We start from the raw sequence: 22511 nt of genomic DNA, 5'->3' as shown, positions 1-22511 counted from the left end.
AAGATAGACACAAGCCAACCTAAAATCTAGGATAAGATCAGCAAGAGCCACCCTCACAGATGGAAGTTAACAAGAATCCACAATGCATGAAACTAGCTAACCCTGGAAGCGTGTGTGGAAGCAACAGCTTGTAGTATGATTTCCAAAGAGCTTCTCCGTTAAACCAAGGCATCCTTTTTCATGGCAGCAGGAAGCATCTCAGTTAAAATGTACTAAATTATAAAGAATTTATAAAGTGGGACTTTGTACGAAGTTCTGCCAGAGATTTTTACAGGGTGCTGAGGCGGGGTAAGGAGCAGCCTGACTGAATGAATAGGTAAGGTCTGCTCTAAGGCAAGCTATTATGATCTGGTTAGTTTCATTTTCCTAACTGGATATTTGTCTTGGGTCTCACAGATTACGTTGACTCAGGGTATTCCACGTGACTGGCAGATAATAAAAGTAAGCTGCAGAAATTCTAGCTCTGTTTGTGGCAATTAACTTCCAAGCCTTTCATCTGAGTCCTGGCCTGTTCCAGTTCTGCCTAGCTTCCAGTCAGAAAGCTAGCTTTCTGATGTCTGGCTTCATCTCCATTCTCTAGTCTGGTTCTTACCCAATCTCAGCTTTGATCATTGGCCTGCTCAAAGGACTTGGCTTGATCCCACCTTTGTCTCTTCCTGTTTCTGACTGCTTCAGGTAAATTATCTTGACCACCTTTGTTCCAGCTCAGAACTCAATGAGCCCTGGAGCTAGTTCTCATGGCTGACCTTCTGTTCAGGTCTGTCCTGTCTCCTACCAGAGGGAATCAGATATCACAGAAGCACATCTATTATTATGGCAACATGGAAAGTCTAGTAGCTGCATTCCGGTTACTGTGCTTGGAGGATCTGGCACTCAGTAAGACACCAAATTCCACAGGGAAGTACTAAGGTACAACCTGGTAGCTTTTTGGAGCCTCTGACCTTTGCCTTGCTGTCCCAGACTTTCTCCTCCAACCACCCCCAAACCCTGAGGGAATCTGGAGGAACTGCTTATGTTTGTAATTCAGACTTTAAAGTTTCTTATAACCACCCCCAGTTCTCAGAAGAAGAAAGGGTCCTTGGGTATTCTGCCAGATGGGAAATTCAGCTCATGTAGACTGGCAACCCTACAGGGCTTGACTACTGTGTGGGACCTATTTGAGAGGCAGGTTCCTATCAAAGATGGGAAAGATTGGTGGAAAAATGGATGTTGTGCTCTTTTGCCTCTAACAAGGAGGAAGAAAAGAGGTCCAGTTAGGTGATGGGCAGCTCAATCCTGACCTCTCTTCCAAGAGCTGTCATGTAACAGGCTCTGTATCAAGATCCAGTTCCAAGAAGAACTCAGAACAACCTGAAAAGATGAGCTGGCTGAGTGAGACTGGCAGCCTTTCTAAGGTCACCTGACCCCCAGTCAGGTCAGAGTGTGGTCAGATGTCTGGCTACGACTTCTTGCCAGACAGACTGGCCCTTGACTTCCAGATGAGGCAGGGGCATGGTGCTGGGCAGCTCTCACTGACTGATGTTGGCATGGGTGCACCTCCGGGGAGAAGGTATGCCACCACATCCCTCTAAGCTAGATTGCTCAGTCTGGACCACATCTTATCTGTGGCCAGGAAGTGCTAGTGTCACCCATGGTAACAAAGGAAAAGCAGATGTTATCACAGCTTCACCTGCTCTGCTCAGCTGAAGACTGTTCTGGCTAGAAGCAGCACTGTGAATAGCCAGTGCCTTCCTATCAATTGATCCCATGGTTAATTCTGGCTCATTAGGAAATTTGAAGAACTGGTTCTGATCCTATAATGGCTTTCACTCAGAAGCCTGCTCACTTCTGTCCCAGAGGCAGTCTTCCCCAGTCTTCTCCAATATTATACTATGGAAACAGACATGTTTACTTCTAGCCTGTCACAAAAGAAGACCCAGGATAACAACATCCATGTACCATCCTTATGGTTATTTTTGGAGGAAAATTCAGACAAGATCGAGTGCGTTTAGGGTGATATGGCTGTAGATGGGAGGGAAGGAGGAAAATTCAAATTGGCTATGGTCAGTCACCAAGAAAGTGACAAAGACCACTGTCAAAGCCTACAAGCCCACATGACACCTCCCTATGCAATCCAATAACTCTAGCTTCTGACAAGTTTAGAAATTCAGCAAGCTCAGCAGCTGTGAGCCACAACAGGCTTCTTTTTCCAAAATTCTGAGCTACCAATTACTTGTAAGTCATGCAGCTGGAATCACTGGGCTGATACTTTGTCTTCAGGTTTGATTACCAGGGGTAACTGAGATGAAGCCACTCTAAGAGATCTCCTGTTCCAGACACATTTCAGTTTTACTGAAATGCAAGGACAAATCAGAGGTGAACAGCAGGCAGGAGATTCTGCTTAGCAGTCTGACTCCACATACGCAAAGTGACCCACTGAGATCATGGGAAAGAATACCTTATTTGCCCCGAAATGACAGGCTCCCACTACTGGTTCATTCTGTGACCTGGCAAGCCAGATGGCCCTCCAAGGCATTGAATGTGACACCCTGGGAGTTGCAGCAGCTGTGTAGCTAGCCTAGCACTTTTCAAAGCTCAGTTGCCTGAGTCTAAAACAAAATAAGAATAAAGTTACTTCATTTCTCCTGATGTCCAAGTGCCCTTAGGACAGCATCACAATGGACTTTGTATCAGATCTCTCTTTGTGCTACAAACAATTCTGGTGGTGGTGACTACCCTCATTAAAACAGTAATCTTCCCTTAGATGCTCAAACTATGCTCTGTTCATCATCAGAGAGGTGGCAGTCTCCCTCCAGATCACTTTTTTACTAAAATCTATGGTCTTGCAGACCATAGAACTTTTCCAGAGGCCTCTACATTGGAATTCGCCCATCTGTTGCCATTGACCAGCCAGGGACAGTCAGACAGGCTTGGTTAGAAGTTCTCAAATGTCACAAAGCATGGAGACACTATGACTTGCTCTAATCTTGTCACTGCAAAATTCACACGGTTTTTCCAAACAGCATACCTTCTCTCATAAGAATGACCACTGTCACTCTATTTTCATGTTTCACTACTAAACATTGATATCTCAAAGAGGTGTGAAAGTGCTAGTCGCTTGGGTGTGTCTGACTGTTTGTGACTCCATGGACTGTAGCCTGCCAGGCTCTTCTGTCCATGGGGTTTCCCAGGCATGAATACTAGAGTGGGTTGCCATTCCCTTCTGTAGGGAATCTTCCTGACCCAGATCAAACTCAGGTCTTCTGCACTGTAAGCAGATTCTTTACCATCTGAGCCACCAAAGAGGTATACAACACTCCAAAATAGCTTAGGAATAGCATTGACCAATGAATGAAAGGCTACTGTAGGGTCAGTGTACTCAAGGATATGGCTGACAGACCCTGGTACTGGATAGGAGTGGTGGAGTAAGGCATCATTTGGATGGAAGTTTCTCTAGTCCTCAGCCCAACACATCTGCCCAACACCAAAAGTCAAAGACTTTCTTGGATCCATTAAAGTTTTTTGAGGTTACTAACCCCACTGTGTTCTGGCTATATTTATCTACCAGATCCTTAGAGCTATCTCTAAAATACTTGATGGGAAGTCTGAGCAGTTGATTGAAGAGAAGTTGGACTTATGGTACAGAAGTTGGATCCTATAGTTGTCAAAGTAGGCAAAGGATGAACAAGAAAATCAGGAAGCCAAGGGAAGATTTTCACCACCTTGTCTTGGCTGGTTCTAGATGAGAAGGAGCCAGGGGCAGAATTAGATTCTCCCTATTTTATGTGATCCAGAGCAAATAACAATGAATGGTGAACTTCATATCAGTCACCCAGGGCTCTTCTTTCTGGCTATGTCCTTCTTACTCCTTTTTCCATCCTACTTCTATATAGGTACCAATTCTTTAATTTTGCAAATCATTTCCCTATTCTGGTCTAATGCCTTGATCTTGTTACCTGAATTCAACTGCTCCTACCATGGTTTTCCAATGAACTTAGTTTGTCTTCAACTCCAGTAATTTGAAGCTAAATACTCTGCCAGTGGTAGCTCAGATGGTAAAGCATCTGCCTACAATGTGGGAGACCCAGGTTAAATCCCTGGGTTGGGAAGATCCTCTGGAGAAGGAAATGACAACCCACTCTAGTATTCTTGCCTGGAAAATTCCATGGACTGAGGAGCCTGGTAGGCTACAGTCCATGGGGTTGCAAAGAGTTGGACACGACTGAGTGACTTCACTTTCTTTTCACTCTACCAGTGACCCAGGCTCCCCTTCCATTACATAATACACATACCCCACAGGCACAGTGCCAGACTTCTGGCCAAGCCTATTCCAGTCATCTGAAGTTCTTGGCCCACAATAGTGGGGGTTAGCCTTCTTGGGGCTAAGCCATCTATAGGTATACTTTTGAAAACTAATACAATGATTTTTTTGCTTTGTGAGTTAGTATCAGTACACTTGATGGCCATTAATGAGTATTCTAGGGCATAATGGTGATTCTACCAGGACACAGCTACATGATGAAGCCTAGTCTAGAAAGCCTTACCATTTGAGGAGAAATTTAGAGAGTTGGGCTTTATTGATAGCTCATTTGGTAAAGAATCTGCCTGCAATGCAGGAGACCCAGTTTTGATTCCTGGGTCAGGAAGATCCACTGGAGAAAGGAAAGGCTACCCACTCCAGTATTCTAGCCTGGAGAATTCCACAGTCTGTACAGTACATGGGGTTGCAAGGAGTTGGACACAACTGAGCAACTTACACTTCACTTAGGTAGTTGGAGGCAAAAATTTAAGCAAAGACAAAAGAACATTACAGCTATGAAATGCATACGGCAAACATGAGAACATTCTGTTCAGTAACAAGCTTCCTTCTTGGCTCCTATTTTAGAGGTGGATCATGATTCTGGTTATCTACTTTGGGAAATGTTTGTATTTTAGCAGGTTCCTCTGATGCATCCATTCTTGTCTTCAGCACACATGATAATATGGGGCATCAGGTACAAAGGCTGGCAGAATTGTTAGAGCACAATGCCCCGGCAGAAAATCTCCCCTCCCATCATATAAGCAACTATTTACTCTACCTACTTAACAGTCACATATATTCTTGCATGTTTGAAACTAAAAGATAAAACCATCATAATTTCATAGTCAGAAGGTAAGTCATTAAGACTTCTTTCCCAGAAGGGCACAAAAGAGGCCATGAAACAATTTCATTTGAAACCAGGGATTCTTTTTTTTTTTTTTTAGTTTTGCCAAATATCAAAATGAATCCACCACAGGTATACACGTGTTCCCCATCCTGAACCCTCCTCCCTCCTCCCTCCCCATACCATCCCTCTGGGTTGTCCCAGTGCACTAGCCCCAAGCATCCAGTATCATGCATCGAACCTGGACTGGCAACTCGTTTCTTACATGATATTTTACATGTTTCAATGCCATTCTCCCAAATCTTCCCACCCTCTCCCTCTCCCACAGAGAAACCAGGGATTCTTTACTTAACTAGTAAGTTTGCACCTTGAGACATTTTATGTGTCTTGAATAAACACATATGTAATGGACTGAATTCTGTCTCTCCAAAATTCATATGTTGTGTCTCTCCACTGTAATGGTATTTGGAGGTGGGGCCTTTGGGTGGCAGTTAGATTTAGATGAGGTTAAAGAGGAGAGTGCAAAAGTTGGCTTAAAACTCAACATTCAGAAAACTAAGATCATGGCATCTGGTCCCATCACTTCATGGGAAATAGATGGGGAAACAGTGGAAACAGTGTCAGACTTTATTTTGGGGGGCTCCAAAATCACTGCAAATGGTGATTGCAGCCATGAAATCAAAAGACGCTTACTCCTTGGAAAGTTATGACCAACCTAGATAGCATATTGAAAAGCAGAGACATTATTCTGCCAACAAAGGTCTGTCTAGTCAAGGCTATGGTTTTTCCAGTGGTCACGTATGGATGTGAGAGTTGGACTGTGAAGAAAGCTGAGCGCTGAAGATTTGATGCTTTTGAAGTGTGGTGTTTGAGAAGGCTCTTGAGAGTGCCTTGGACTGCAAGGAGATCCAACCAGTCCATTCTAAAGGAGATCAGTTCTGGGTGATCATTGGAGGGACTGATGCTGAAGCTGAAACTCCAATAATTTGGCCACCTCATGCGAAGAGTTGACTCATTGGAAAAGACTCTGATGCTGGGAGGGATTGGGGGCAGGAGGAGAAGGGGACAACAGAGGATGAGATGGCTGGATAGCATCACTGACTCGATGGACATGAGTTTGGGTGAACTCCGGGAGTTGGTGATGGACAGGGAGGCCTGGTGTGCTGCGATTCCTGGGGTCACAAAAAGTTGGACACGACTGAGCAACTGAACTGAACTGATAAGGGTGGAGGCTCCGTGACAGGATTAGGGTCCTTTGAAGAAGAAGAAGAAGAGAGATCAAAGTTCTCTTTATGTCTCCTCTATGTGAGGACATGACAAGAAGGTGGCCGTCAGAAATTCAGAAAGAGCGTTCTCACCAGGAAATCAAATCAGCTGGAATTTTGGTCTTGGATTTCCCAGAACTATGAGAAATAAATCCCTGTTGTTGAAGCCACCAAGTCTACAGTATTTTCTTTTGGTAGCCTGAGCTAATACAATGCATATCTTTAAACATACACACTCAAACAACACAGCAACCACAATTAAAAAAAAAAGACCTCTTCAATGACCTTAAGACTCATCTACTAAAATCTATCACTTTACTTCAGTCAGTTATCCAGCAACACCTCCTGAGTAACACAGGCTTCAAACTGATATTCAGCTCACAGGAACAAATTCACTCAGTTGGGTTCTACTCTTTGTGACCCCAAGGACCATACAGTTCATGGAATTCTCCAGGCCAGAATACTGGAGTGGGTAGCCTTTCCCTTCTCTAGGGGATCTTCCCAACCGAAGGATTGAATCCCGGTTTCCCACATTGCAAGTGGATTCTTTACCAGCTGAGCCACAAGGGAAGCCCAAGAGCACTGGAGTGGGTAGCCTATCCCTTTTCCAGCGGATCTTCCCAACCCAGGAATTGAACTGGGCTCTCCTGTATTGCAGGAGGATTCTTTACCAACTGAGCTATCAGGGAAGCCTGATTAAATACTAAACCATAAAAATTTGGGTTGTTCACTGGGAAGTCAGAGAGCCACACAAGAGCTAGGCTGGAGAGTCCGCTGTCAAATGCCAAATCTAAAGAGCCACTGGATAAACAACAAAGGCTGGAGTTGGAGAGTAAGAAGAAGTTAGTATTTGGATAGTGCCTTTGGGCCAGATAAGTCAGATGAAACTTATATAGGAAGACAGACCTCCCCATGGCTCATTTAGTCCCACAACCCTATTTCCAAGTGGGAAAAAAAAATCCAGTGATAATAAGTTCTATTGTATAAATAAATTTGGGGATATATCTGCAGTAGTGACAAGAATATGAATGTTAAACCCTAACATATACAGCTACATCTTAAAGTCTAGTTAATGTAAATCATGAGTCAAAGTGTTGCTGATAAAAACATTCATTACAACACACATTGTAGGGTTAACCTAACAACTACAGCAAACTCAAGAGATCATTAAATAGCAATTTTCATTGAAAACAAAAATAACAGCAATGAAAAACTATGACCAGCATCAGACAACACGGATGATGTGCTGGACACAAAATATCCTCCTTCCAAATTGTAGGAATTCCAATTACACCTTGCTCTTGGGCATGCACAGTAGAGCCCTCAAATTGCCAAGTGCTTTGTGGTAGGGACTTCTTAGAAATATCTGCATCAGCAGGAAACCATGGCCATGAGCTAAATTTAGTTTGAATACCCAGTTATAGTAACTCAAACTCATTCAGTAGCTAATTGCTAATAAGCAGCTTATGTTAAAATGAAATACTATGGACCTGTGAGTCCTTTGCCTGTAAGAAGCATGGAAGGGATTTGCATTTGGGGGAGTTTGGGGTTTACCAACAGGAGTCCACCAAATAACTGAGAACCAGTGGCTGCTGTGTGAGGGCCGTGCTGTCAACTGAACTGGAGCAGTTGCGCTCTTGGCTTAGCCTGTTGTTCATGGTCCATAGGATTTTGGACTCCTCCCCACTTTCCATTAAACAACTGTTTCTTATCCTGTAGTGGTTGCTTGGGAATCCCAGTAGGGTATGGCTCTATGAGGAGGCTTCTGCCTCCCTCTTAGGAGAGATAAATTATATTTTTGGCCACACCATTCCTGGTCCAGAGTTCTCTCACATGTAGCCATTCTAAGAAGAGAGTATGATGATTGGGAAATAATGTGAGGAAAAAGGAGTCAAATTTTTGGTGGCTATATATGACATGGACATGAGCAAAAAATTGTTCTTATGTTAGTTTCTAGGTTCAATATTTACATTTTTTAAAAAACATGATAGCTTTCTCTAACCAAGTTTTAAAAGTATGATCTCAAAACCAGGAAGCATCAGTTCTATACAGATGGTAGATACTGGTGTTGAGTTGCTAGCTGTGTCTGATTCTTTGAAACCTCATGGACTATAGCATGCCAGACTTCCCTGTCCTTCACAATCTCCCAGAGTTTGCTCAAACTCATGTCCATTGAGTTGGTGATGCCATCCAACCATCTCATCCTCTGTCACCCCCTTCCCCTCCTGCACTCCATCTTTCCCAGACTCAAGGTCTTTTCCAATAAGTTGGCTCTTCGAATTAGGTGGCCAAGGTATTGGATGGATGGATGGTGGATTATAGGCACTAATAAAATATGCTAAGAATGTAAACTTTTTGAAGATCAATTTTTAAGCTATGCATTTGGCTGAAGGATTAAAAATTCTGAGCAAAGTTAGCACTTTGCTAAAACTGTTCCATGTTTATTAAGCCACATGTGTTGATCCCCTGTCTCTTGTGAAAGACTATTTAAGCCAGAGGATAAGATGGTTGGATGGCATCACTGACTTGATGGACATGAGTTTGAGCAAGCTCTGGGAGTTGGTGATGGACAGGGAAGCCTGGAGTGCTGCAGTCCATGGGGTCACAAAGAGTCAGACATGACTGAGCAGCTGAACTGAACTGAACTGATTTAAGCCAGATAATGTATTTTCAAAGTTGAGACATTTATTTTTTACTTAAATGCAAAACATTTAACAAGTATCTGAAGAAATGAAAGTTCTAATAATAGGGAATAATAAAGGACTGTTTACAATACATCCGTTAACACCCGTATATGGTATAGTTTCTATCACAAAGTCAAAAGGAACACAGTATATAAACACGTATCAGATATTCTAAGGTAATATTCACTTCCAGGACAACAGCAAAATCCAGAAACAAAATACATTGCATTATCAGACGTTCACATACTCCTAAAAAATGTTTATAATTTGCTGCAAAAGAAATGTACCAGCTGCTTCAGGATGTGGCTAAGACAAGCATGTTCCTGTGGTAACAATTTCCCAAACAAGAAAAAAAGTTAAAAAGACAAGTTTTTGCTAAGCTGCAGACTACCAGGTCTCTTGATTTATGAAAGCAACAAGATAGATCTGGTTAAGAAATAATTCAGAAAGAAGTATTTCATGAGTCAGCAAAATCTGTCAAATAAAATGACTTTGAATCTACAGTGGAAATAAATACCTTCACATAGGTTAAGAATGTCAAAGAATTTTATTAGGGAGCATTGTATTTTAGGTTGACATACTAGATCTAGAATATTCTGCTGCTGCTAAGTCGCTTCAGTCATGTCCGACTCTGTGCGACCCCATAGACGGCAGCCCACCAGGCTCCCCCATCCCTGGGATTCTCAAGGCAAGAACACTGGAGTGGGTTGCCATTTCCTTCTCCAATGCATGAAAGCGAAAAGCGAAAGTGAAGTTGCTCAGTCGTGTCTGACCCTCAGCGACCCCATGGACTGCAGCCTTCCAGGCTCCTCCGTCCGTGGGATTTTCCAGGCAAGAGTACTGGAGTGGGATGCCAAAATTCTATGACCATGCAAATAAATATGAACATATATCCTATGAGGTTCTGGTCAATCCTTAATAAGCAATTATTTTAGTGAGATGTATATATAGACTTACCCAATTAAAATATGATATACATTTAGTTTCTCATAATAACAACAAAGTCTCTCTCTTTATAAAATGCTTATCTTCTTTTAATATTTTCATATTAGTGTTATTTTACACTTTGCCCTGTTTATTGTCACTCATTCATTTTATTTGTGCCTTCTTTCAATAAACATTGAGTATTTGCTAAATATCAGGAAATGATTGGGTCAAATTATCTTTTTTTTTCATATTGTACTTACTACCCTTCTAAAACTCATTCAATCATATTTCTCCAGAACTTCTATCCCATAGCTATTTGTTTCACATCTTTCCTGCTAAAGGTGAGATGAAGTGGGATAGGGAGGGCAGGGTGGTCAGGAAAGAAATTAGTACATATTATGTGCTTTCACGGAGAAGGCAATGGTACCCTACTCCAGTACTCTTGCCTGGCAAATCCCATGGACGGAGGAGCCTGGTGGGCTGCAGTCCATGGGGTCACACAGAGTCGGACACGACTGAGTGACTTCACTTTCACTTTTCACTTTCATGCACTGGAGAAGGAAATGGCAACCCACTCCAGTGTTCTTGCCTGGAGAATCCCAGGGACGGGGGACCCTGGTGGGCTTCCGTCTATGGGGTGGCACAGAGTCGGACACGACTGAAGCGACTTAGCAGCAGCAGCAGCATGTGCATTCAACATGTATTGTACTTGGCTAAGTGTTTAACACATATTATCTTAAACAAGTTTCGCAACAACACAATAAGGTAGTCATATTGGTATCCCCATTTCATATATCAGATATGAAATCAAGACTCTTAGCACTTAAGGCCTCATAGTTAGCAGTTGGCAGTGCCAGGAATGAGATCTCAGTCTGGTTTATCCCAATGGTCTTTCAGCAGCTCTTTTAAGAAGCACAGCTGGCACCCATATTAAAAAAAAAAAAAAAAAAAAAACCACTGAATCAAATTATTGAATAAAAATGCATCTATGTCACTCAAAAACTCAGATCTTCTCCCCTCTTATTTTCCTCTAAAAGCAATATGCTATGTAGATAAATTACTAGGAAAACACATTTAACCAGGGGTTTTGAAGCAAAGGTAGATAGCTCACACAAAGAAAACTGCTAATGAATAAATTAAAAACTTCAAACTTCTGAAATCCACCTATTGCATTATGCTTAGTTTTATTTCAGACCACTCTCCAATATTACTGGAAGTAATAGATAATGGATTATGAATAGGCTAGGCATTTAAGTTATTACTATAAATACAAATTAAACTAAGGGAACACAAAACACCCCATTTTATTTAATAGAGATGAAGAGAAATAATATCACAAAATTAATGCTAAAGCAATGGCATTTATTATGTTGCATGCTCTTTAATTATTCCACATTGATAGGTACCTTATATTCTTCATAATCATTGTTATCTAGCAAGTTCCTTTTCTCCAGTTCTATAAGGTGTTCTGCAGAGAGCTTAGTTGGTAGATGTCTAAGAGAGGCTTGCTCATATATGGGTTTTCCATGAAAAAACAGTTCCTTCCAATCATGCATCAACTTATATGGGATCAGGCTACAGCAACAAAGGAAAAAAAAAAGGTTGAGATAAATCAATGGTTACTTAAATACACATCTTAAATCTTAGCCTTTCTATTACCATGTTCATTTCCCAGGGTCTGCTATTTGAGGCCAGAGGTTCCACTTACTATGACATTCCTAACAGCCAGTAAAATGGCTGAAACTTAGTAGTATGAATGAATGAATGTTACCTAAAGCCAAACTTGCTTTGACTGTGCACTAAAAGCACACTATATCTAAACATAATGACCACTAATCATAAAACTTAGGTTCTTTGATTTCCAGCTGTGATACTAAATGGCTGTACAAGCTTTGAATATCATTTAACTGTTCCAATATCAGTGTCCTCTTTTGCAAAATAGACTAAATACTTTCCAAGGCCCCTTTAATATGATAACTAGTTTGCATATTTGCAAGTAATTGTAACAGAAAAATCCAAGGTATGGTGGCTTTTATTGTCACTGAACATCTGGTAACCTTTGCAATTATTTTTCAGTACTTTTTCTATTTAAGTCAGATGAATGACTTGGAGGTAGTCAGGACAGAGTAATCAAAAAATAGTTCCAAGAGGAACAAAATGTGCAAAAGAAGGAAAGAGCCTAACATAACTCAGATGCATTTCTCTAAAAATAGTGGGACTAGAGCTTGAAATTACAACCTAAAAAGCTGTATTTCATCGTGAGACATGCTACAACATGCATAAACCTTGAAGACATCATACTAAAATGAAATAAGCCAGATACAAAAGGACAAATATGATTTTACTAATATGTGGTACCTAAAATAGACAGATTCATAGAAACGGAGAACAGAACAGAGGTTACAAGGGGCTGGAGGGAAGGGGAATGGGGAGTTATTATGTAATGGGTACATCACTTCAGTTTGGGATGATGAAAAAGTTCTGGAGATGGATGATGGGAATGGTTGCACAACAGTGTGACCGTACCCAATGCTAGTGAACTTTGAAAGGGTTGGAAGTCACTTAAAAAAGGTTAAAATGGTAAATTTTATGTTGTGTATTTTTATCCACAACAGTAGTTTTTCATTAAATGCAAACCTCAAATATATTTTGTTTTCCATTAATAAAATATTTATATTTATTAGAGATTACAGAGATATGAAGTTTTTAAACTAATATACTCAGGCACAGAAAAATTCTAACATAAGAATTATTAAAATGGCATGGGCTCCTGCGTTGAAGGAAATGACTAACAACTTATATATTGTCAAAAACTTAATGTGGCAATTACTGAATCAATATTCTCTTATCTGAATATTGATAATTTTGTTAAGTCTTAACAAAAGTCAGTTCATGTAAGAAGTCTGATACCAAAAATATCCCTGTGCTCTTGGAAAAAAAAAAAAATGTTGATAACATCTTGTTTAGGAAAGTACAGAGAGAATAACGTTATCTTGACAGTTAGTAGTAGAGACTAAAAAGATCTTAACATATATGTGTAAACACTGTATTGACTTGCAAGTAAAAGACACTTAAAAGCAAATGACCCCTTCAAAGTTTGATATTAATGCTCCTGGAATTTTAAAATTTTGTGTATTTTTCATTAAAATAAAAATGACTTCATATAATCAATGTTCTCTCAATATTAATTTTCACAAAGCAGGATTTAGAGAGTAACAGAAGTCAGACTAGTATACGACTCTACAAAATATTATGATAGTCAAAAACAATGCACACAGGAAGTCCTCACCTTACTAGTTAAGTTTGTGCTCTGTAAGGGGATTTTTAGGTCACCTATTTGACACAGACATAATCCTTCTATGGGTGAAAAGAAAACTCAACGTTGCCCCTAGGACAGTTGATTACCGTCTAGCTCCTTTCATGCTGGCCCCCAGCCAGCATGGATGAGACTATCTCCACAGCCTCACCCAACAGAAGCATTCATGGAGCAGGTATGTGAGAAACCCGCTTCTCACAGTCTCCTTTCCAGTCTCTACCAGGGGTGGCATTCTCTGACTGGCAGCTGTGTGATTCTGTCCTGATGTGATCACAAGGTGTTCTCTCTATATGCATCTTTTCTTTTTTTTTTTTTTTATTTTAATTTTATTTTATTTTTAAACTTTACATAATTGTATTAGTTTTGCCAAACATCAAAATGAATCCATCACAGGCATACATGTGCTCCCCCTCCTGAACCCTCCTCCCCCTCCCTCCCCACACCATCCCTCCAGGTCGTCCCAGTGCACCAGCCCCAAGCATCCAGTATCGTGCATTGAACCTGGACTGGCATCTCGTTTCATACATGATATTTTACATGTTTCAACGCCATTCTCCCAAATCTTCCCACCCTCTCCCTCTCCCACAGAGTCCATAAGACTGTTCCATACGTCAGCGTCACTTTTGCTGTCTCATACACAGGGTTATTGTTATCATCTTTCTAAATTCCATATATATGCGTTAGTATACTGTATTGGTGTTTTTCTTTCTGGCTTACTTCACTCTGTATAATAGGCTTCAGTTTCATCCACCTCATTAGAACTGATTCAAATGTATTCTTTTTAATGGCTGAGTAATACTCCATTGTGTATATGTACCACAGCTTTCTTATCCATTCATCTGCTGATGGACATCTAGGTTGCTTTCATGTCCTGGCTATTATAAACAGTGCTGCGATGAACATTGGGGTACACGTGTCTCTTTCCCTTCTGGTTTCCTCAGTGTGTATGCCCAGCAGTGGGATTGCTGGATCATAAGGCAGTTCTATTTCCAGTTTTTTAAGGAATCTCCACACTGTTCTCCATAGTGGCTGTACTAGTTTGCATTCCCACCAACAGTGTAAGAGGCTTCCCTTTCCTCCACACCCTCTCCAACATTTATTATTTGTAGACTTTTGGATCGCAGCCATTCTGACTGGTGTGAAATGGTACCTCATAGTGGTCTTGATTTGCATTTCTCTGATAATGAGTGATGTTGAGCATCTTTTCATGTGTTTGTTAGCCATCTGTATGTCTTCTTTGGAGAAATGTCTATTTAGTTCTTTGGCCCATTTTTTGATTGGGTCATTTATTTTTCTGGAGTTGAGCTGGAGGAGTTGCTTGTATATTTTTGAGATTAGTTGTTTGTCAGTTGCTTCATTTGCTATTATTTTCTCCCATTCTGAAGTCTGTCTTTTCACCTTGCTGATAGTTTCCTTTGATGTGCAGAAGCTTTTAAGGTTAATTAGGTCCCATTTGTTTATTTTTGCTTTTATTTCCGATATTCTGGGAGGTGGGTCATAGAGGATCCTGCTGTGATGTATGTCAGAGAGTGTTTTGCCTATGTTCTCCTCTAGGAGTTTTATAGTTTCTGGTCTTACGTTTAGATCTTTAATCCATTTTGAGTTTATTTTTGTGTATGGTGTTAGAAAGTGTTCTAGTTTCATTCTTTTACAAGTGGTTGACCAGTTTTCCCAGCACCACTTGTTAAAGAGATTGTCTTTAATCCATTGTATATTCTTGCCTCCTTTGTCAAAGATAAGGTGTCCATATGTGTGTGGATTTATCTCTGGGCTTTCTATTTTGTTCCATTGATCTATATTTCTGTCTTTGTGCCAGTACCATACTGTCTTGATAACTGTGGCTTTGCAGTAGAGCCTGAAGTCAGGTAGGTTGATTCCTCCAGTTCCATTCTTTTTTCTCAAGATTGCTTTGGCTATTCGAGGTTTTTTGTATTTCCATACAAATTGTGAAATTATTTGTTCTAGCTCTGTGAAGAATATTGTTGGTAGCTTGATAGGGATTGCATTGAATCTATAGATTGCTTTGGGTAGTATACTCATTTTCACTATATTTATTCTTCCAATCCATGAACATGGTATATTTCTCTACCTATTAGTGTCCTCTTAGACCCAATACAAGCATGGAAATTGAAACTGTAATCAAAAATCTTCCAGCAAACAAAAGCCCAGGTCCAGATGGCTTCACAGCTGAATTCTACCAAAAATTTAGAGAAGAGCTAAGACCTATCCTGTTCAAACTCTTCCAGAAAATTGCAGAGGAAGGTAAACTTCCAAACTCATTCTATGAGGCCACCATCACCCTAATACCAAAACCTGACAAAGATCCCACAAAAAAAGAAAACTACAGGCCAATATCACTGATGAACATAGATGCAAAAATCCTTAACAAAATTCTAGCAACCAGAATCCAACAACACATTAAAAAGATCATACACCATGACCAAGTGGGCTTTATCCCAGGGATGCAAGGATTCTTCAATATCCGCAAATCAATCAATGTAATACACCACATTAACAAATTGAAAAATAAAAACCATATGATTATCTCAATAGATGCAGAGAAAGCCTTTGACAAAATTCAACACCCATTTATGATAAAAACTCTCCAGAAAGCAGGAATAGAAGGAACATACCTCAACATAATAAAAGCTATATATGACAGACCCACAGCAAACATTATCCTCAATGGTGAAAAATTGAAAGCATTTCCTCTAAAGACAGGAACAAGACAAGGGTGCCCACTTTCACCATTACTATTCAACATAGTTTTGGAAGTTTTGGCCACAGCAATCAGAGCAGAAAAAGAAATAAAAGGAATCCAAATTGGAAAAGAAGAAGTAAAACTCTCACTATTTGCAGATGACATGATCCTCTACATAGAAAACCCTAAAGACTCCACCAGAAAATTACTAGAACTAATCAATGACTATAGTAAAGTTGCAGGATATAAAATCAACACACAGAAATCCCTTGCATTCCTATACACTAATAATGAGAAAACAGAAAGAGAAATTAAGGAAACAATTCCATTCACCATTGCAACGAAAAGAATAAAATACTTAGGAATATATCTACCTAAAGAAACTAAAGACCTACATATAGAAAACTATATGCATCTTTTCTATTTCTTATAAGGACACCAGGCATCTTTAATCAGGGCCCCACCTTCCATGGGTATGACCTGATCTTAAATAATCAGTGAAGACTATCTCCAAACAAAATTACACTCTGGGATATGGGGCAGGTAGAACTTTTAATATAGCTTTCTGGGGCAGGGGAACAATTCAACCCATATATAAGCACTTCTATACTGCTTTTTAGACACAAAATTTCAAAGTAAAGGCCCCTTAAAAACTTATGCTATTAATAACTCTGGAAATTTCATTTTATATATTTCGTTTTTACATTCAGTTTGAACTCTCCCTGGTATTTGGTATGATGCACGGCTTTTCTTTTTATTGAAGTCTGCACATTTTTGGATCATGCTATGACACTCTGGATCATGAATAAGCCTTCTGTTCTAGCTGTTTTTTTCTGACATTGCTTGAGCAAGGGAAGGAGAAGGGGCCATCATGTTACTGACCAGTGTGGACAAAAGTCCCCATGTGGACTTCCTCATCACCTGAGGGAAGGGCATCTTTGTTGCTGATGAAGGAGGTGGCAGTTCTGTCCCCTCACAAGGTCTCTACCACAGTGGGGGTAGCCTTGTGACCACCGGGTGATGGTGAACGTCCTGAACCTCCCTTGGCTTCTCTAACATGACCTTCATGGGGAGGGAGCAGTGGTCAGTCGTGCCTGGTAGGGGTGGAAGTCCATGCTTCCTACCTGGCCTCTGGGATTGTACCCTGGTGGGGGTGATGGGGTCCCTTATTACAGTCTTGTGAGGGTGGAAGACAGGCTCCCTCCTTGCCTTTGCTGGCCGAGGTGGAAGTGGGGCTACATTTTTCTTGCATGTGATAGTTGGAAAAGACTGGTTATCGTCTGAAAGTTTTTCATCTTTCTAGGCTGCTCCTTAACTGACTAGAGACAGCAGGTTCTTGTTGGGTCTATTTTTTGTCTACACCATTAGTATCTCTGTTTCCAGAATTTTCAGTTCCAATCTGGGATGTGTGAGGCAAAAAGAGAAAGAACTGAGGAAGCTCGTTACAGAGTCCTGAGGTCATCAGCCAGTCCCACTTCTTCCTTCCATCTTCAGAGACTTCTTATGCTTGTTTCATTCACAATGTCCAGGGTTTTTCACTGTACTTAGTGGGAGAAATAGGGAAAGGGGCATCCACTCCATTTTCCCACAGTAGAACAAGATTTCTGTTTATGTTTTAATTTTGAATTATGAGCTTTTATTTAGGGAAAACAAGCTGTACTTCCCCCACTCTGAATTATCTTTTTATGTTTTTATATTTAACTCTAGTATATTCTATTTTTATTCTATTACTCTGTTTTTATCTTATTACTCTATTTTTATCATCATAATGCATTGTATCACCTTTCAATTTTTAGTCTTACTTTTCTTTTCTCAATCTTGTACCGTTATAGTTTTATTTTCAAATGTCTTCATCATTATGTTATTGCATTTAGTAGTTTTTATACAGCATTATGTCAGAAACATACTTTTGAACCGTGGTGTTAGAGAAGACTCTTGAGAGTCCCTTGGACTGTGGGGAGATCAAATCAGTCAATCGTAAAGGAAATTGGTCCTGAATATTCATTGGAAGGACCAATGCTGATGCTCAAATACTTTGGCCACATGATGCAAAGAACCGACTCATTGGAAAAGACCCTGATGTTGGGAAAGATTGAAGCCAGGAGGAGAAGCGGACGACAGAGGATGAGATGGTTGGATGGCATCACCGACTCAATGGACATGAGTTTGAGAAAGTTCCCAGAGTTGGTGATGGACCGGGAAGCCTGGCGTGCTGCAGTCCATGGCGTCACAAAGAGTCAGATAAGGAGCAACTGAACTGAACTGATGTCAGAAACATGGCTGTCAGGGTGAGAGCAGTGGAGAAAGTTCTTGTCAAGTCCAGAGGTGATGGGATTATCTCCCCATCTTCTATTGACCCTGAATATCATGGGGCCTTCATTCTTTTCACTGTGGGTTTTCAAGAAGATCTCAGTCTGGATGACATCAAAAGTGTACAGACTTAAGTGGAGTGCCTTAACCTTTTGCTCTTGCTGAGATCTGCAGTGATATCACTCCCCTTCAGCTTCCAGCAAAGGACATCACAAGAAATTGGTCTCTGAAGCCAGATGCCATATTTGCTTAAAAGCTGTTGCTGAGATCATTCTCCACAGATCCACTACACTACTCATTGTATCTTAGCTGGGGCCACAAGAGAAAACCATTACTCTAAACTGAGAACTAAGAAGAGTGATGTATTCTGTAAAGAGCTAGAAATGGAAATTAGACATCATATGACAAACTGTATTGCTCTTTTTCCTTTTTCCACTTGGAAGCACAGATAAAATTTGCAGCTCAGTTGCATGAACTGGCATATCTACTGACACCTCTATAACTATGTTTCAACGTATTCCTTATTTTTAACTTTCTACTTTATCTGGCAGTGCTGAATGGCTTGCACGATCTCAGTTCGCCAAGCAGGGATTTAATCCAGGCCACGTCAGTGAAAGCCCAGAATCCTAACCACTAGACAACCAGGAAGTCCTATCCTTTTGTTCTGATTTTGGCATACAGTGTATTCTTAATATTTTCTGTACTGTTAAATGTTTCTTTACAATAGGTTGACTCATTTTAGAAAGAATGTGCAATGAAAAGTGATTTTGATTAGTAAAACAAAAAACTTTAATTCCAGTCTTCTAGGAAGATCCTAATATTTTAAATAAATTATTATAGTCATCTTTATAAATTATAGATAATTTAGACACAAGGTTTAAATGTTAAAAGACATAAATACAAATTAAATCAGGCTAGTAAGTGGGTGAAATAAGTCTGTAATCAAGGTATTCTGGACCCCACTTCTTAGTCTTTCAAGAATAATCACTGTCTCTCTTTACTCATCAGTTTAGTGCCACAATCTTACTCTTTTCTCATTTTCTTTGGTGTCTCTATTGTATTAACTATAAAAAAAAAAAACACTTACTTATTTGTCAACAATCGATAGTCTGCCACCTTAGTGGACAAATCAAGTATCTGATCCAAAATTTCTGCACATATCGAGTAATGCTTTTCATAACGAGCTTGAGCTCTTTCTATGGCGATCTGCTCATGAATTTCCTTATCTCTGAGGGCTTGTTCTTCAAAATCAATCTTGGCTTGTCTGGCTAAAGCCTGAGAAGGAAAAGACATAGATTTTAAAGATTTGATTTTGTATTGGGGTACAGCCAATTAACAAACAATGCTGTGACAGTTTCAGATGAACAGCAAAGGGATTCAGTCATACATATACATGTATCCATTTTCCCCCAAACTCCTCTCCCATAAATCACCATAACTGGACAGAGATTCAGTAAAAATAATGTCATAATTTCAATAGCTAAAAAAAAAAATCTCTAAATAGAATGAAATCTCCTTTTATATCAGGAAAATGATAAATCATAAGAGAGCACTTTCTCCTTAATACATTAAGTACTAAATATCATGGTAAAGACAATTTATTAGAAATAGTTCACCCTTAGCTTATGTTATCAGCAAAACCTAGTGCAGAGAAAAGTATTCTGCATGGATTAATGATAAATTAGATCTGAAGTATTTAAGAAGTCCTGAGTTCATGGGCTGCAAAGAGAGTTGGGGGTCACAGAGAAACAGGCAAGTTGTGCAGGGCACCAGGCATAGTGGCCCCTTCGTGCCCATCTCAGAAGACAAATTAATCTAACATATCTACTCTGGCTAATGCCCTATGTCTTTTAGCATGAGACTTCTGGAATACTGACTTATACTTAGAAAATATTTTGGAAATTCCCTAATTATACTGGCTTGAGAATATCATACATTTGCCAACAAATGTTAAATGTGTTTAGACAATGAAGCCTTCTGCTGTTACAGCCTTAATAAATTGATAAATTCATAAAGACATGTATTTGTATAGAAAGTAAGAAAATATTTAAATGGTTTGGCATCACTCTCTGCTTGGTTTGCATTCTTATTTTGTTTAGGGAACCCTTTCCTTATACCAAGTAAAAGGCCAAACTTGGCACAACCAAATGTTTTCAAATAGTTATACCAACTCCTTGAGAAATTCAATCATGTGCTGACATGCTCCAGAAACAAGACCTGCCTCCCAGTGTAACCTACCTCCCAAGGTAACCCAATGAATGTACAGTGGTGGTTAATGTGGGCCTAGAGGAGCTGTGGTTGAATTCAAGCCTCAGTTTGTACAGGGATCAAGTCCTAGCTGCGGGCATGGCATGAGTGCTCAGCTGCTGGATTGTAGCTCCCCAGGCTTCTCTGTCCCTGGGATTTTCCAGGCCAGAATATTGGGGTGGTGTGTCATTTCCTACTCCAAGTGATCTTCTCAACCCAGGAACCAAACCCGCGCCTTCAGTGTCTCCTGCATTGGCAGGCAGATTCTTTACCACTGCACCGCCTGGGAAGCCCCACTAGCTACGGGACCTGGGCCAAACTGAAAGCTCCTACATCTCCATTTCTCTACTGTGAGGCCGGGATGGTATAAAGACTTGGCATGAACAGAAATTAACTGTGAGAGCAAATACCTTAGTCACAAGGGGCGAAATACATGACAATGGGCTGCTGCTGTCCACTGAATCAAAGGGGAGCTTCATTTGTTTTGCTGTTGCTGCTTTATTTTGTTAGTTTGCTTTATTTTTGCTGGGAAAGGAGTTAGCTTAGGTGACCTCTAAGGTAGATTCTGAACATTTGGCAGTTCAGGAATTACACTAGTACTTGTTATTGTTGCTGTATTGCTTCATAGGCCCTGTTGTCATGGAGAAAGCACCTGGTTTAAGCGTAAGTATGCTTACGGCATGCTTCTCAAAGTGTGAAGGGAAGAGAAATCCAAGAGTCTAGGAGAAGTTAGGTGAGACTTTATGGAGCAAGCCAGTGAAATGGGTTGTGAGGTGGGTTTATTGATACTACAAAGAGCCTGGAAGGCATGTGGAATATTTAGGATGCTATGGAACTCAAACCTCAGGAGCCCAGGAATTCCTTCTGCAGGAACAAAGCAGCTTCCTCTCAGTTCTCCTCCCTCCCTTCCTCTCTCCTCACTCTCTCTTTCCTTCCAGGCCTTTCTTCCTTCTTTTTTAGCCTCAGAGTCTGCTATTTCTACCCCTTTCTCCTCCCCCATGCTAAACCCACCACAATTTCCGGTCCCATCACAGCAAAGTGGGTTGCAGCCCTAAATAAAGAAGGAAAAGGAGAAAGGAAATCTGTGGGAGGCAGTAAATCTCAGTGGTGATGAGCCTAGACTCTGAGAGCCACTGTGCTCTGGCTTCTCCACCAAGCTGTGCAACTTTGAGCTTTCTAAGTTTCATTTTCCTGACGTGTGATATGTAGACACGAGCAGTGTCCACTGCCAATGACGCTGTGAGAATGATAATGCATGAGATGAACACAACTCAGTGCTGGACTCAAAGTGAATACTCACAAGTGGTAAACATTACTGCAATGAATTATTGATAATAATAGCAGGTGGCACTGAAATTTGAAACCAGGAACCGTTTTAATTAAAATAGAATTGATGCCCAGTTGCCTTCAAAAAAGAGATCAGCATATTTAACTTAAAAGCAAAACCAACTCCTGATGGTCAGAAACATGAAATTCTCTCTCTCTTTCTTCCTTTCCTCCCCACTCCCTACTTAGGCACCATGCACTCCTACTGCAAGAGGTAATACATTCAAACTGTGAAAACAAGTTATCTCAGAGAGAAGGGTGCTGGGGAGGCAGATACCTGAGCTTTGGGAAAAAGTAATCATGTAAGAGAAAGGGATGTGAATTTTTTTTTTCAGGGGATTCAGAGCCTCACAATTCTGACCACCGAGGCTCTGGGAGACCAAGTGTCTCAATCATCTGAAGTGAGTTCAAGTCAGGTAAGGAGAGAACAGGTCATGCTGCTTACCACAGTGAGAGCAGTCCTGCTCCAAGAGACTAGGGCTTTGCTATTCTGCACAGAATTAACTAGGCTTGTGAAAAAAATATATTTAGTAAATAGGCACTTATTTCTCATGTAAGCAAATGCCACAGAATCCATTCAAGTTTACTCTTGTCAAAGAAGAGAAATGAAAC

General features: G+C 40.4%; 1 protein-coding gene across 10 annotated transcripts in view; it reads right to left on the bottom strand.

Moving 5' to 3' along the window:
- SPEF2 (sperm flagellar and cilia associated 2) overlaps nucleotides 1-22511 on the bottom strand; it is a 208077-nt gene that overhangs the window by 140264 nt on the left and 45302 nt on the right. For all 10 annotated transcript variants that reach the window (XR_015148649.1, XM_086361399.1, XM_086361400.1 and 7 more), the window contains 2 exons: nucleotides 19414-19601; nucleotides 11406-11574 (listed from right to left, as the gene is read on the bottom strand). Coding sequence is in view for 9 of the 10 variants with exons in the window: in XM_086361399.1 (XP_086217525.1) it covers nucleotides 11406-11574; nucleotides 19414-19601 (357 nt within the window). In the remaining variant the exon portion in view is untranslated. The remainder of the gene's footprint in view (nucleotides 1-11405; nucleotides 11575-19413; nucleotides 19602-22511) is intronic.

This window comes from Bos grunniens, chromosome 20 (genome assembly GCF_055505025.1).
Source record: "Bos grunniens cultivar Pamir isolate PY7600 chromosome 20, Bosgru_T2T1.0, whole genome shotgun sequence".
NCBI lineage: Eukaryota > Metazoa > Chordata > Mammalia > Artiodactyla > Bovidae > Bos > Bos grunniens.
This window is presented reverse-complemented; position numbering and strand designations above follow the sequence as displayed.